Here is a 14,106-nt window from a genome sequence, read left to right on the forward strand (position 1 = left end):
CTCAGGAAAAGGCTGCTGCATTTTAATAACACTCATTATGTGTTTGCATGGCTCCCAACAGTGGCTGTCTCTGCACAAGCAAACACAGAGGGGTTTTATTTGAAAAGGCTGGAGAAGTGTTGTGACTAGAGGACAGGATTATTCCCTTTTCTCTGTTTTTGCTTTTAAAAATTTTGCAGCTATGGTGATAGCTTAAAACTCCTTAAATAGCATGTTTCTTAAACAGATGAAAGTGCAGATGTTCCCCCACCCTTGCTTACAGAGGCTTAAAAACTCATTTATTAGATCTTTAAAGATTTGTGACAAGCTTTGCAAATATTAATATTTGTGAATATTTTTGAAATCTCTCATAATGCTCAGTGTTACAAATGAATACTTTGTGATCTCAAAAAAAAAAAAGATATAAAAAAGGAACAATCCCCACAGATTTATCCCATTTTGATTAAAGGTGAGATTCAGGCACACAAGTGGGTCTATTGTTATTTTCTGAGTTTAGCAGATGCTGGACATCAGCTGGGGGGTAATGCCCTGTGACTTGTGTTTATTTTTAATCCAAAAAACCAACACTACTTTTAAGCTTGACCACTCACAGGCAGAGTGCTAAAGAATCACATGGTTTTAATTCAGTGATTGATAACAGGGGACAGGAGCAGGACTTTTCAACATCAATCCCATGCTTTATGGCAGAGTTTTGGTAATGTACCAATAGAAATTTTATGGTTTTTCCAGCTGTGGGTCAGTCTTAGGGGGCATCAGCTCAGTAACACCCATTCACTGGGTTATATTAATGCATCATTGCTCTGCTTCTGGGTGAGACCTGTGGCAGCAGCTGCTAAAACTCTGCTCTGGGGAGTGATTTGCTGCTAGATTCCCACTCTGACTGAGACCTAGTTCCTTAAATGTAGTTGTGTGGTGTAGTTTAAAATGTCCTTTGGAATGCCTGTGTCCTTCATGTCCAGAGAAGGGAACAGAGCTGGGGAAGGGGCTGGAGCACCAGGAGTGCCTGAGGGAGCTGGGAAGGGGCTCAGCCTGGAGAAAAGGAGGTTCAGGGGGGCCCTTGTGGCTCTGCACAGCTCCTGACAGGAGGGGACAGCCAGGGGAGTCAGGAACTGCTCCCAGGGATCAGGGGCAGTGGGAGAGGGAACGGCCCCAGGTTGTGTCAGGGGAGGTTTAGACTGGGTATTAGTGAAAAATTCTTCTTTGAAAGGGTTTCCAGACATTGGAACAGCCTGCCCAGGACAGTGGTGGAGTCACCATCCCTGAAAGTGTTCAGAAAACTTGTGGAGGTGGCACCTGGGGACAGGGTTTAGTGGTGAATGGGATGGTTGGAGTCAATGATCTTAGAGGTCTTTTCCAACCTTAAAAATTCTGATTCAGCCATGGAGGTCCCACCAGGACCAGCTGGGAATCACAAGTGTCCCCAGTGCACCTCAGGGGACCCAAAGTGCCTGTGTGTGCACAACTGCTCCTAACCCTTGCCTTGGGGACACCCAAATGTCCTCCTGTCAGACTGACCTCACCCTCTGAACAAATAGCTGGCTCCTCCTCCAGGCACAGAAACAAGATATAGACATAATTTTCATCCATCTGGCTGTTTGGTGGCACAAATGGAAAGATTCTCCTCAGCCTACAAGCTCCTGTGTTGAAAGGGCTTCACAAAATCCAACACAAATCTCTGCTCTTCTTAGAAGAAAAGTGAGCGTCTCAGGCAGCACAAAAAACATCTTAGCCTCCAAAAAGAGCTGTAAATCAGGAACTTTGGTGCTGTGGTCGGTGGCAGCTGTATGTGAATTTGCTTCTGCTGATGCTTTGAGGTGGCTTCAAGCTGAGTAGCTGAGTTAGCACCACGCTGGGCTCGGGCTAATGTATCCTGCATGGGAGCACGGTCACTTCAGCCACAGCAGCTCCCAGCTGGCTCAGGATGGGAAAGCAGTGAGCTCAGAGTCATCTGGCATGACAAAGACACTTCCCAGTTGCTTCTGAAAGTCTTTGGAGAGGTGTCCTTAAGCTGTGCTGGTGCTGAGATCATCCTGGCGCCGGGAGGAAATTGGAAGTGACTGAGTGGCAGTGGCTGTGCAGCCTCCCAGGGAGACATGAGCTGTAAACGCTGGCAGGACCTGTCAGTGAGTTCTGTTAGAGGAAGCAAGATCCTTGTCAGATGGTCTGAGAGTGCTCTTATTAGCTGGTTATTGATTCAAATCACTCACTGAATTGTTCAGGGCAGGTTAAGCAGTCACATTGCAGCTGAAGCAAGGGGAAAAGTGCCCTAGGCAGAATGAGTCTGTCATTAGCCTGGAGGGGAGCCCAGCAGGCCTAAGATGTGCAATGCCAGTGCAGGTAAAGACATTGTGCTGTCGTTCCTTGGTGTGGAAACTCTGGAGACACCTCTGCCAGGCTTTAGAAGCTCTGGAGACATCTCTGCCCTGCCTGGTGGAACATGATTGTCATGTCTAAAGTCATGGAATGGGATCACAGTGGTGTGGCCAGGGGGTAAAACCATCTCTGGATTCCCCATCGCTGGATTCCCCATCTCTGGATTCCTGATCCCTGGATTCCCCATCCCTCAGTTCCCCACCTCTGGATTCCCCATCTCTGGATTCCCCATCTTTGGATTCCTCTTCCCTGGATTCCCCATCTCTGGATTCCCCATCTCTGGATTCCCCATCTCTGGATTCCTCATCCATGGATTCCTCATCCATGGAAGTGTTCCAGATCAGATTGGATCAGGTCAGGGGTTCTGAACAACCTGTTCTAGTAGCTGGCACTCCTGACCATGGCAGGAATCATCATTAAGGTCCCTTCTGACCCAAACCTTTCCAGGATTCTATGATCTCCTTCTCTAACTCATTTCTAATTTCTAGCTCATTTCTAGCAACCCTCCTCCTAAGCCTGAATAGAATTTAAATCTTTGTTTTATGAAGTGAATCTTTCCCTGAAACAGAAGGATATTGGGTAACAGGAGAAGGTTGTTGACATTTTAAATGTATTGGTGTCCAAGAGGGCGAGCCAGAAAAGAGCTGTGCAAGTGTTTGACATGAGCTGAGCTTTGGGGAACAAACACATGATTTTCTGGGCACGTGCTTTTCAGCCCTGAAGACGCTGCCTCCCATTCCAGCAGAGATGCAGATTGCATGTAGGCTGGTGGAAAGTGATCTTGCCACCCTGTCAGTTTAGTTTTCCCTAGGCACCAAGGCAGTTCTTGTTTCTGTGATGTTTGAATTTGCCTTCAGGAAACCTTGTTAGCATCAGAAGCAGAAAATACGAAAGTCGTGCCTGTTTTTCCTTCAGCATCAGTGCATCAAACAGGATCTTCATAAGTTTATTTTTCCAATTAATTTTCTCATGTTTTGCACCACACCTTCTTAAAACTTGAGTGAAGTTCAAATAGCGTTCAAGAGCCAAAGGAGGATCAGACTTAAAGAGCAGGAACCTCATGCTGGAAAAACACAAGGTTTTTTTTTGGGTTTTTTTTTGCCATCTTCCAGGAGATTTCTAGCCCTAAATGAGCAATTCTGAAAACAGTTCTTTGTCAGATGGGTTTGAGTTTTGATAGTGGTGTGAGAAGCAGTGGATTCAATGATCCTTTTGCATCCCTTGGGATATTCTGTGATCCTCTGGCTCTGTAAATTAAGCAGGAGAGTCAGTGAGCCCTGCAGTTTGCCAGGGCATTGTTGAATAAAACAGCATTGCACAGGTAGGCACAGCAGGTCAAGTGACTTTTCTTTCCCTTCAGGTGTCCCCTCAGCTGAAGGATGAATAAAACACAGTGTGAAATTTGAATTCTGCAGCTTCATTTTGTTGCTTTTTTTTTTTCTTTTCACCTCCAGGCGATTCAGAAAATGGGCCCGTGGATGGGGAAGTTTATTTTAGGGGATTTTATAAAAGACTTAAAAATACTCTGCGTGGTTGAGTTGTGTCCAGAAACAGCACATTACTCTGTGAGCTGAAGATGCAGGCAGGTTTCAGCACAAAAATGATTCCAAGAGAGCTCCCTGGCTCTCTGGCAATGTGCTGGGAGATGCTTATCTTCACAGAACAATGGAGCAGATGAGCTACAGCTGCTGGTTGTACTTTCAGCCAAACATTCATTCACTGACAAATTCCTTTCACTGGAGTAAAATGTTAAGGGAAATTGTTAGGGAAAAAAATGAAAAAAAAAATCAACCAATTTTTTTTTTAATGATGCCATTTGTAGGATTTTACTTTCATATTTTTATCACCAGAGGAAATGTAGGTGGTTTTGTTTTTAAGAGCCTTGTTCTTCTGAAGGAGGGCAACATCCCAGTAAGGGGAAAGATCTGCTTAACTTGAAAGGAAATAAATGTCAAAACTAACAATCAATATATTTTTCAGGGGCATTTAGTCTTCCAGTAGCAAACCTCTTTTTAGCCGTCTTCAGTATTTATCTGAATAGTGTCTTTCTACTTCTTCCTAGCCAGGCAAAGAGAGGAGATGCCTCTCCTTTCTCCAAAGCCAACAGCAGACCACCAATAAAGATGTTTCTGCAGGGCTAAATTTTCATCACTAAATCCCTAAATTCATCGGTAAACAAAAAATTAAGTACAGAAGTGCTCCCATCTGATTTAGATGGGAGCACTTCTGTACTTCATTTTTTGTTTACAGGATCAAGAACTTGCCAACAATCTCCCCCACATGAAATAGACACTAATACAGAAAATTTCGCCACATATTTGGGTTGCTGCTAAAAACAACAGGATCCCTGGTTTGTCAGAACTGAAGGAACACCACTGGGTTCCAGTTTGTATTCTGATTTGGTTTGAAGGATAAAGATCACAGCCTGCAAGGAATGTCCCTCAGAGGAAAACCTGCCTGTGTGGGAAAGGCTTGTTATTTATTCTTGCTGACATTTTTGTGTGAAAACCAAGCCATTTGAGTAGGAAAATGGCATAACCTGGCTCATTAAGACCGTGTTGTTTCCTAAGAAAATGATGTTTTATAACTTCTGAAATTCTGAGATGTGTCTTTAGGTTTGTCACCTAAAATGACAAAGGTTTTAAACAAATAAATCTGAGGAAATGGGGAAAAAATAATAATAAAAAAGGGGAAAGTGGAGACAAGATAATTTGTTTTGCATATATTTGTAAGAAACTGTGGACAAATCCCAAACTGAAATGACACCAAGCCTGTGTGCCTGGACAATATATTTGCCTTACACAGAGGCATCAGCCAGCCCTGGTACTTATATCATTATATAGTTGAGAAAAATAAAAGTAATGACTGTTTTCTGAAGTGCTGAACTGTTCCTGGATGGCAGTGCTTGGAGACTGATGCTGATTTAATGCTGTTATCTCTTTACCTCCAGAGGAAGTATGCGCTCCATTACAAGATTGCTCTCATCATAAACTACCTGGGCCACTGTATTTCAGTGGGCGCCCTCATAGTTGCCTTTATGCTTTTCTTGTGCTTGAGGTGAGTAATGTGTTTGCATGTTTCTAACTCAATTTTGTGACGCTTTCTGGGTTGCTCCAGCCCTCTCCTGACTCTGTCCAGGTCGTGGATGGTCCTGAAAGTGGTCATGGCTTTATATTCCTGAGCAGATCTGTGGTTTTCCTGACTAATGTGCTGGTTGAGCTCCTCCTGAGCGTAGGAGCTGAAGCCTGTTTGGGTCAGGGAAAGAACTGAACATGATTTATTGATGCAGCAAAAAAATTCTGTGAGCACAGTGTTCTTCATTAGGGGAGACCAAGATCTGAGTGTGTCAAGTTGCAAGTTTTGAGGGAAAGTTTTGTTTTCTCACAAGGCAGAACATGGTAACTGAAACCTGGATCTAAACCAAAGGAGACAGAACAAAATCTTTCCATTTTGCTTTGGTTTAATTTTTGGTTTTTCTTTCATTAAAGGGCTAAGAAGTTTTCTTAATAAAAAGAGGAACATCATTAGTGGAGCTTAATCCCCAGCAGTGCTGATGAAATGATGAATGCAAATCAAGGGGACTGCATAGAAACCCTTCCCTGATCTGGTCCAGGGTACAGAAGGGAGTTTGGGAAATGGAGATGTCAGAGAAAGCAAAATTAGGGCTGCAGGGAAGAGAAAGGACAGGAGGAAAGGCAAATTGGTGGAAAACAAATAGATGTGGATCTGTCATCACATGTATGTCCACAGCCTGAATCACAGGATATATTTTCATAGGAGTGGCCTGATGGGTTAATTCTATTTTATTTCTTGGATTCCATGCCTGGCATTTCTGTATAATTTGTGCTGTGTTGTCCAGGAGAGTTTAACCTCAAAACCAGCTCCACTGAGAGCTGTGCAATGATAATCCTTGAGAAAAACCTTCTGTTCTAATAGCAGAGGATAAACTGTGGGTGGAGGACATCCTCCCCCTGGCCAGGAGGACAGCAGGATGATTGGCAGTGATCTCAGTGCAAGAATTACTCTTTTTCTGGAGCAGAGCATCCCCAAAGTCTCTGCTAAGTCTTCTGAGCATCCCTAACAAGGCCTTTTCTAATAACAATAGGAATCTTCTCGCACTCCAGCATCTATAAACAGAATAATCTATGCTAATGGAAACAAAAAAGCACCTTAAAACATTAAATGGGAACTTTTATGATGCATCAGTTTAAACTTCCATTACAAGCCCTCTACAGTGCATATAAAGCTAATTCCCACAGTGCTTGGAGACCTGAATTAATTTGCAATGAATAAAGAATGCAAATCATTCATTGCAGGAGCTATATTCCCTGCTTTCATGCTCACTCTTTTATAAATGCTTGAGTAAATAACACAAAAAACAATTAGGTAGGATGATATAAATGTTATCCAGCTTCAAACACGGAGGTGGCTCACCTACATTCTTCTAAATTGTTCTTCTGTTATTTAAACTTAAGGTTTAAATTCTGCACTCAGCTTCAACATTAGAAACAACAACTGAGTAGTAGCAATTAAGAATTTCCTGTACATGCTGTGAATTAAGATAGTCCATCTCTTCAAATTCACATTGCAAAACGTGTCCAGTGTGCAGCCAGAGTTAACCAGCATGAGATTCCTCAGGGTCTTTCAATATATATCAATTTTCTAAAGTTCTAGAGATGTTCCAGAGAAGGCAACCCAAATTCATGTTTCATTACAGATTGTCCCTACCCAAATTTTGGGTTATGGACATCTTTGTCAAATTTACCTCTATAAAGTGCCCCAAGAACAAATCCGTTTTGATAATTAATTTCTATTATTTGGGGCCTTTTTAATGCTTTTTTATTTTGGATGGAAAAAGGTATGATGGAATTGGGTGAAAGGAGAGAATTTAGGTAATTCCTGGCCAAAAAAAAATACAATCTGATAGTTTCTCATCTTGACCTAAAGTAGGAATGTACCAGTTCTTTATTCCTGCCCTACTCCATCCATCTACCTCGCTCCATGAGTCCCTGCTGAGGATGACAATAGAGGAAGATTCAAGGAGGGTGAATCTTCATTGAAGTCCTCAATAGAGGATCCCCAGGAAGATTCAATTTTTACATCTGCTCCCAGTTTTTGTGCTTCTTCCCCAGTGTTGCAGTGTGAGCCTATTTCGGAGCACACCTGCTCTGTTGGAGCTGAACTGCTGGGAAGACTTTGGGATCTTTCACTCTGGGGGTTTTAGGAGAAGGTGAAATATTTGGCTGGTGTGGCAAAAGGTGTTGCTGTTCTGAATCCAATAAAGGATTTGTTCAGCTGGTCAGGAAGGTGTTCTGCTTTTGGAAATGAGCTTCACCATCACTGGTGCTGCCCCAGCCCAGTGGGGCTTAGTCCTCACTTGTGCTGAACTGAGAAAGGGGAAGGAACTGGATCTCAACCCTACTTTTCCAAATGTATCCTGTCCCCTTGTACCCAGCTTCATTCTTCCTCTGTTCCTTAGGCAACTTCATCCTTTGTTCCCAGACCACCCTCCATTTAGCAGCAAAGTCCTGCTGCCCTAAACACTGAGCAATCACAGTGTTTAAAGGGTCAGGAATCTCAGGTGTAGCAGCAGGTGATGAAATCATCTGCCATTTGTGTCCCCAACACAGCTGGGAGGGGATGAGAGCTCAGCCAGGGCCCCCTTTTCCTGTGAGCACCCATTTTAGCCTTGTTTTCTCCAGTTCTGTCACATCTGAACCTTTGCAATGACAACCAAACCAGTAAACATTTCATTTAGCACCTAAATAATAAGAAGTGAAGGAGTGGCCTTGATTGTTGCTGGCACAGTTGCTGAATGCCAGTGAGTCACTGTGGCAGCAAGTCAATATCACTTTCTCAAGGTCTAAATGTTGGTTGTCTTAAAATTGTGAGAGCTGTTCTGTCTGTACCATGCAAAACCAAACAAACTCACCAACAGAAAAGAATTCAGCCAGAAGGAAAAACAAAGGATTTGTGCACAAAGTGTGCTGCAGAAGTGGATTGATCTCCAATACAGGCCTTGGGGAGATCTGCTCAGGGCCCTTCACTTGGCATTGTTGAATGGATCTGCACTGCTGGGACTCTCAGTCTGTTTGTTCTCATTAATAGTCAAGGTTTGCTCCCTCCCTCCCTCCACTGACTCAGCCTCATCATCCCACAGAATCACAATCTCACACTGCTGAAGCAGAAATTTTCCATAGGAGGAATTCTGCTATCAGTAATAACAATCAAGCTGAAGAAAAAAAATTAAAATAAAAGTTCCAAAGTATTAAAACACTTGTTTTGAATCCCATTTTTCCTTTGCTGTTGCTGATAATGCAGAAACCCAAATTGCTTAGTCCTGGATTTTCCCTTGTCACTGTGCTGTTAGAGCATCCTCTGAGGTAGAATAGGAATCCTTTGTAAAACTCCTGACTTGTCATTGAACAGTGTGCTGGCAGTGGCCAGCAGTGACCTGAGTGGATTCCATCAGAAGAAGTTTTATTTGTGCAGTGCTTATCAGAAAAGAAGTAGGGGAAGAAAGGTATTTGTTGTGGGAAGCATCCACGTCCCTGCTGAGTTTTGAATCCAATAAAGGACAGTGCTGACAGGAACACAGGCTGGAGATTTAAAATGCAATGTCCTTGCTGGATAAAGGCAGCTCTAAAAACAACCAAACCCACAAACATTGTCATAACATCTTCTGTCACTGCTGTGGTGGCAGTGAAAGCAAATTGAGGTTTTGAGGGAAATTCTGCTTTCTTGTAGCCCTTAAATTTAGCTCTTTCTATTTCCCAGTAAAGCATCTGATATGTTTTTTCTCACAGACCTGAGGCAGTGTCCCCATTCTTTTTTATGATTACACACAGATTTCCTAAATCCCACATATTATTTCTCCCCAAAAGACTGGAATAATTTTTTTTTGTCAAACAATGTAATCACTTCCTTTTTTATTTTCTTCCCCTCAACCATCTTCTATCTACTTTTCTTTATCCTCTCCTGTCCAAGCTCCTTTGAATTACCCTGTTTCTCTTCAGTCTGCTGCAGGCTTGGCAGGATTGCTGCTGCAGGCCTCTGTTTGTAAGAATGGAAGAGTTTGATGAAATAATTTGTAGAAACCTGTCAGGAGAAATGCAGAGCATCAATAGAGAGCAGGTTTCATAGAGCAGAGTGAAGTGACACCTCTCAGAACCTGCAGGATATCTCAGGTGGAGAGGAGATGTGCACCATTAGTTCTGGTTTGCCTTTAAAAGGATGAAGTTTCTGATGTGATTAAAGCAGAGCAGGCTCCACATCTAAAGCACAATCCTTTTTTCTCATGGAGCAGGAGGAAGGAGCAAGTCCCAGGTTAGGATATCACTTAACAGAGCTCATGTCAGTGCTCCATGTCCCCCTCACCTCCTGCCTTCCCACCCAGCCCAGCTCAGTCTGTCCCATCTGCCACTTCAGCAGCAGAGCCTTCATTCATGATTCAACAAATGCAATTTTAAACTTCCCCATGAATCCTCGGCTGGGCTGGGGGCAGTGTGGGTTTGAACACGGCTCCGTGCCACCCTGTAACAGTCCACAGTGAAAACCACAGAGAAAGGCAGGTATCTCTGCTAACAATGAGGGGATGGGGCTATTTTTGGGTTAAGGAGGATTTATTGCTCAAATAAACATCACTCTCAGAGGCTGTGAGATTTTAGAGGAGCAGACAGTCAGCCATAGCTAAAGAGTAGTCACAAGTTTCTTCATTGCAAGGTAATATAGGACTTTCTAATTTAACAAACACTTGCTATAGGGTTTATTTTGCTTTTCTAATCTATCACTTTTACTCTTTTCTGCTGCACTTTGAATACTTTTGTTCAATAGGCTTCTGTCTCACATGCACATATATGCTTCTATTATAACTTCTAAACTCAGCTTATTCTGTACAACTACACTTTTACAATATAAACCTTTCACTATCTTATTAATACATTTTTTCACTTATTTAAGGCATATTCTTACTTGCAACTGTAGAAACATCAGTTTATGATTTTTCTGCCTAATGTCTGTGTACTATATTTTTAAATCAATCTAAGCTTCTAAGGTTGCAGATCAAATCTTTCAGTGTCTGTGGAAGGTTTTGCTTTTCCAATTCCCACAGGCAGGAATGAAAATTATGGAGCTCTGTAAATCAGAACAAACCCACTGAGGGGGGCATCTTTAAATACAAAACATCTGCAGTGCCTGTACTGCCTGAATCTCTGTGAAGAGTCTCATCTGATGAACTCAGATGAAGGCCAGGAACACTTCTCCTGTTGATTAACCCCAGGCCATTGCCTTTGCTTCCCACTGCCTTTACTCGTTCCTTTTTCATCTCACATGTGCAGGACTTGTTCTTTACACTCTTTGTGTAGAGCCTACCCCTCACAAAATAAAACCTGAGACAGCAGGGCCCTCATGAGCTCCTGCAACAATACCAGTAATTAAAAGTGTGCCCAGAGAGCTCTGTTCTTAAAATGTGAAAGGTTTCACAAGCTGCATCTGAAATCATGGTATTGTAACCTAGCACAATGAAAGCCACTGAGGAGTGTTGTTGCTGCCTATAAATACAACACCATGGGATAAACACTGCAAACTGAAGAGCTGCTTATGATCAAGGACAGTGTCAGTGCAAGGAAAAATGGGTATGGGTGCTCTGCAGACACATTTGTGAGTGGGTATGAAAGGAGGATTTACAGCCCAGAGCAGCGTGGTAGAGGAAAAAAATTGAGTCAAATTAGAGTATCAGGAACTTATTTAATGTTTTTGCTCAGTTCCTTTCTTAACCTGAGGTTGGGAGACCACTTTCTATCCTGTGCTAGAAGTTTGTCACTGCTGGTATGTTTCTGTTGCTGCCAAGATTTTGGCTGTGAGTTTTAGGAGATGGACATGAACTTGTTTGAATTCTGATTATAGAACTGCTCTAGATCTATGTTGACTGTCAAGCTAAAACTTGTCTGTGTTCTACTTCTGATGATGATGGAATGGTTTTGGGAACAGTGGAGAAAACATTGCAACTTTTCCAACATTTCAGAGAAATGAAGAAAGCAAAGTTAGGTCTTTATAGTTTATATATGAATCATGCTCAGGAGTGTAATTTGATTTAAAAAAAAAAACACATCCTGAGTCATCTCTGGGAAGGAAAATCAGAGAATATGTTTTCAAGATGATGTTTAGAGTTATGAACTGCAGATGCACCTGCAGCTGTGCAAGTGCTAAATGGTTCAATTTCAGTTTTCACTTATGGGATTGCACATGTGGGTCCCTCACTAACTCCACTGTAGTTGTTCAGCACTCAGGAACCTTCTCTTCTGCCTAATCTAAAAGATAATTTTGGTGCTGGAGGATGTCCAGAGAAGGGAACAGAGCTGGGAAAGGGTCTGGAGCACCAGGAGGGGCTGAGGGAGCTGGGAAGGGGCTCAGCCTGATGAAAAGGGGGATCAGAGGGGACCTTGTGGCTCTGCACAGCTCCTGACAGGAGGGGACAGCCAGGGGGATCAGGCTCTGCTCCCAGGGAACAGGGACAGGGAGAACGGAAATGGGCTCAAGTTCTGTCAGGGGCAGTTTAGGTTGGATATTAAGGAAAATTTCTTCACTGAAAGAGTGGTCTGGCACTGGAACAGGCTGCCCAGGGCAGTGGTGGAGTCACCATCCCTGTAAATGCTCAAAAAACTTGTGGATGTGGCACTTGGGGACAGAGTTTAGGGGTGCTGGGTCAATGGTTGCATTTGATGATCCCAAGGTCTTTTCCAGCCTAACCAATTCCGTGGTCCTGTGAATTCTGCTGCTTCACTTGGCTCTGTCAGCTAAAACATGAGAAAGGGGAAAGGTAGACATTTCTGTCACCCCTAAATGGGCCATGGGCACCCCTGGTAGTTCTGGGGTGCCTCTGCCTGTTATGGGAGCAGCAGCTTTCCCTGGGGATGAGCCCAGGCTGAGCCACTGGACACGATTCCTAATGCCCAGTGAGCACCATGAGAATGAGGAATTTAGAGCAAGCACAGGAATGATTATCTGGGAGGTTGCCAGTCTTTCCTGAATTCCTGGCCAAATGCTCCAAAATAATTAAATATTTCACGCCATGTCTTGGTATAAATGAGGCCAAGGAGAGTGTGAACAGCAGCATCAGCAAGTTCAGACTTTCCTCCTTGGTTTATCACCACAGTATCTGCAAATGTGGATAATGTAATAAACTTTGCTAATTGTGTAATTGTATTACAGGTAAAAAAAAAAAAAAAAAAAAAAAAAAAAAACAAAAAACCCCTTAACCTTTGAATTCAATAGCTGGTCATTTAAATTAATTTGGTTTCAGAATATTTTTATTTTTTTGTATAATCCCATGGGGGGATTATGATTGAGGACATGCTGTGCACTGTATTTCCCCAAACAGCAGCTGTAAGGCAGATCAGCCACTCTGAGCTCTCACTGTGTGGCTTCTGAAGTCCTGTCTCTGATTTGTGCAATCCCCCTGCAGTGGCCACTCTCCATGGAAAACATTCACCTTTCCACAGTGTGGACTGATAACTGCAACCTGTGTCAGAAAACCTTTGATGCAAGGTGCTTTCTGCTCAAAAAGATACTTTGCAGCCCTGTTTTCTCTTTGTTCAGAAATTACTGGCATCTGACCACCATTGAGCAGAGCAAATTAGAGCAGAGTCCTAAATATTTTTCTTCAGCCACAAACCCATGCTGCACTAAATAAAGTCATCTGTATTTTTAAAATTCTTGTGAAAATTGAGAATTCTCTCCGGTGGTGTCTTGATGGCACAGTCAAGGTTGGAGTTGTGTTTATGGAGTTTGCAGGGGCTGGGTTTCCCTTATTTAAGGGAATTTGAGTTCTCCCTTATTTAAGTAGTGAGCACAGCCAGTCTGGGGCTGCCCTGCCTGTTGTGTGTTGTGTTGGCTGCATCCTTCCCACCCTGGAACATCAGTGCTGGAAGCCCTTGTGTCCAAAGCAGGCAGGATGCCCCACGTCCTGTGATTAAAAACTGGCTTGAAAGCAGGAGAGAGAAGCTTTGGAAAAGACAAACACACAGATGCTTCCACAGTGGGTTTATTTTTAGGATGGAAGCTGCTGCTTCTCCTCTTCACCTGAGCATTTCACTCCTGCCCTCCTGATAAAGCTGTCACCTCCTTCCAGGCTTCCATTCCTCCCTTGCTTTCCTTGTAGGAATATTTCCATTCCCCCAGGCCACTGCCACAAAGGATCTGATTTTCCCTGCCAGCCTCTCCAGCTGCTGCTCCCATCTGGAAGCATTAGCAGCTCCAGAATATGTCACTGATGGAGCACACAGGGGAAAGAAACCGTGCGGACCTCAGGGGAGGCTTCCATGTGGGTGAAAGCAAATAGGCCCTGACAGGCACAGAGCCTGGGAAATGACTTGCTGGGAGGTATTCTTCCCACTCTGTGCCATTTATGGCTTGTGGATGTGCTTTGCCTGCCTTGGAAAAGACTAAAGAGGGGAAATAATTTTTTAAGTATTGTCCATGTTTCTCCTTCTGGTGTATTCCAGTCGTGGGATGGGAAGAGCTCCAGCAAAGTGCACTCCTATTTCTCCTGTCAGCTGTTTCCAGAGAGACTTTGGGACAGCAGTCTTAATTGAACATCATTATTAATGGAATACTACATGAATTAATAGAAGGTTTCCAAGCTTCCTTAATAAAGTTTTCATTTGCAATTATTTCAATGCAGATAATTCAACTGATTCAGCGAGCTTTCAACCATGCTGGCACATTATTATGATT

The 14,106-nt window shown here is 43.2% G+C and overlaps 1 protein-coding gene across 3 annotated transcripts in view; it reads left to right on the forward strand.

Moving 5' to 3' along the window:
• Positions 1-14,106, forward strand: part of CRHR2 (corticotropin releasing hormone receptor 2) — a 151,668-nt gene that overhangs the window by 87,453 nt on the left and 50,109 nt on the right. For all 3 annotated transcript variants that reach the window (XM_064703825.1, XM_064703823.1, XM_064703824.1), the window contains one exon: positions 5,324-5,430. In XM_064703825.1, the coding sequence (XP_064559895.1) occupies positions 5,324-5,430 (107 nt within the window). The remainder of the gene's footprint in view (positions 1-5,323; positions 5,431-14,106) is intronic.

Source organism: Zonotrichia leucophrys, chromosome 2 (assembly GCF_028769735.1).
Source record: "Zonotrichia leucophrys gambelii isolate GWCS_2022_RI chromosome 2, RI_Zleu_2.0, whole genome shotgun sequence".
In the NCBI taxonomy this organism is placed as follows: domain Eukaryota; kingdom Metazoa; phylum Chordata; class Aves; order Passeriformes; family Passerellidae; genus Zonotrichia; species Zonotrichia leucophrys.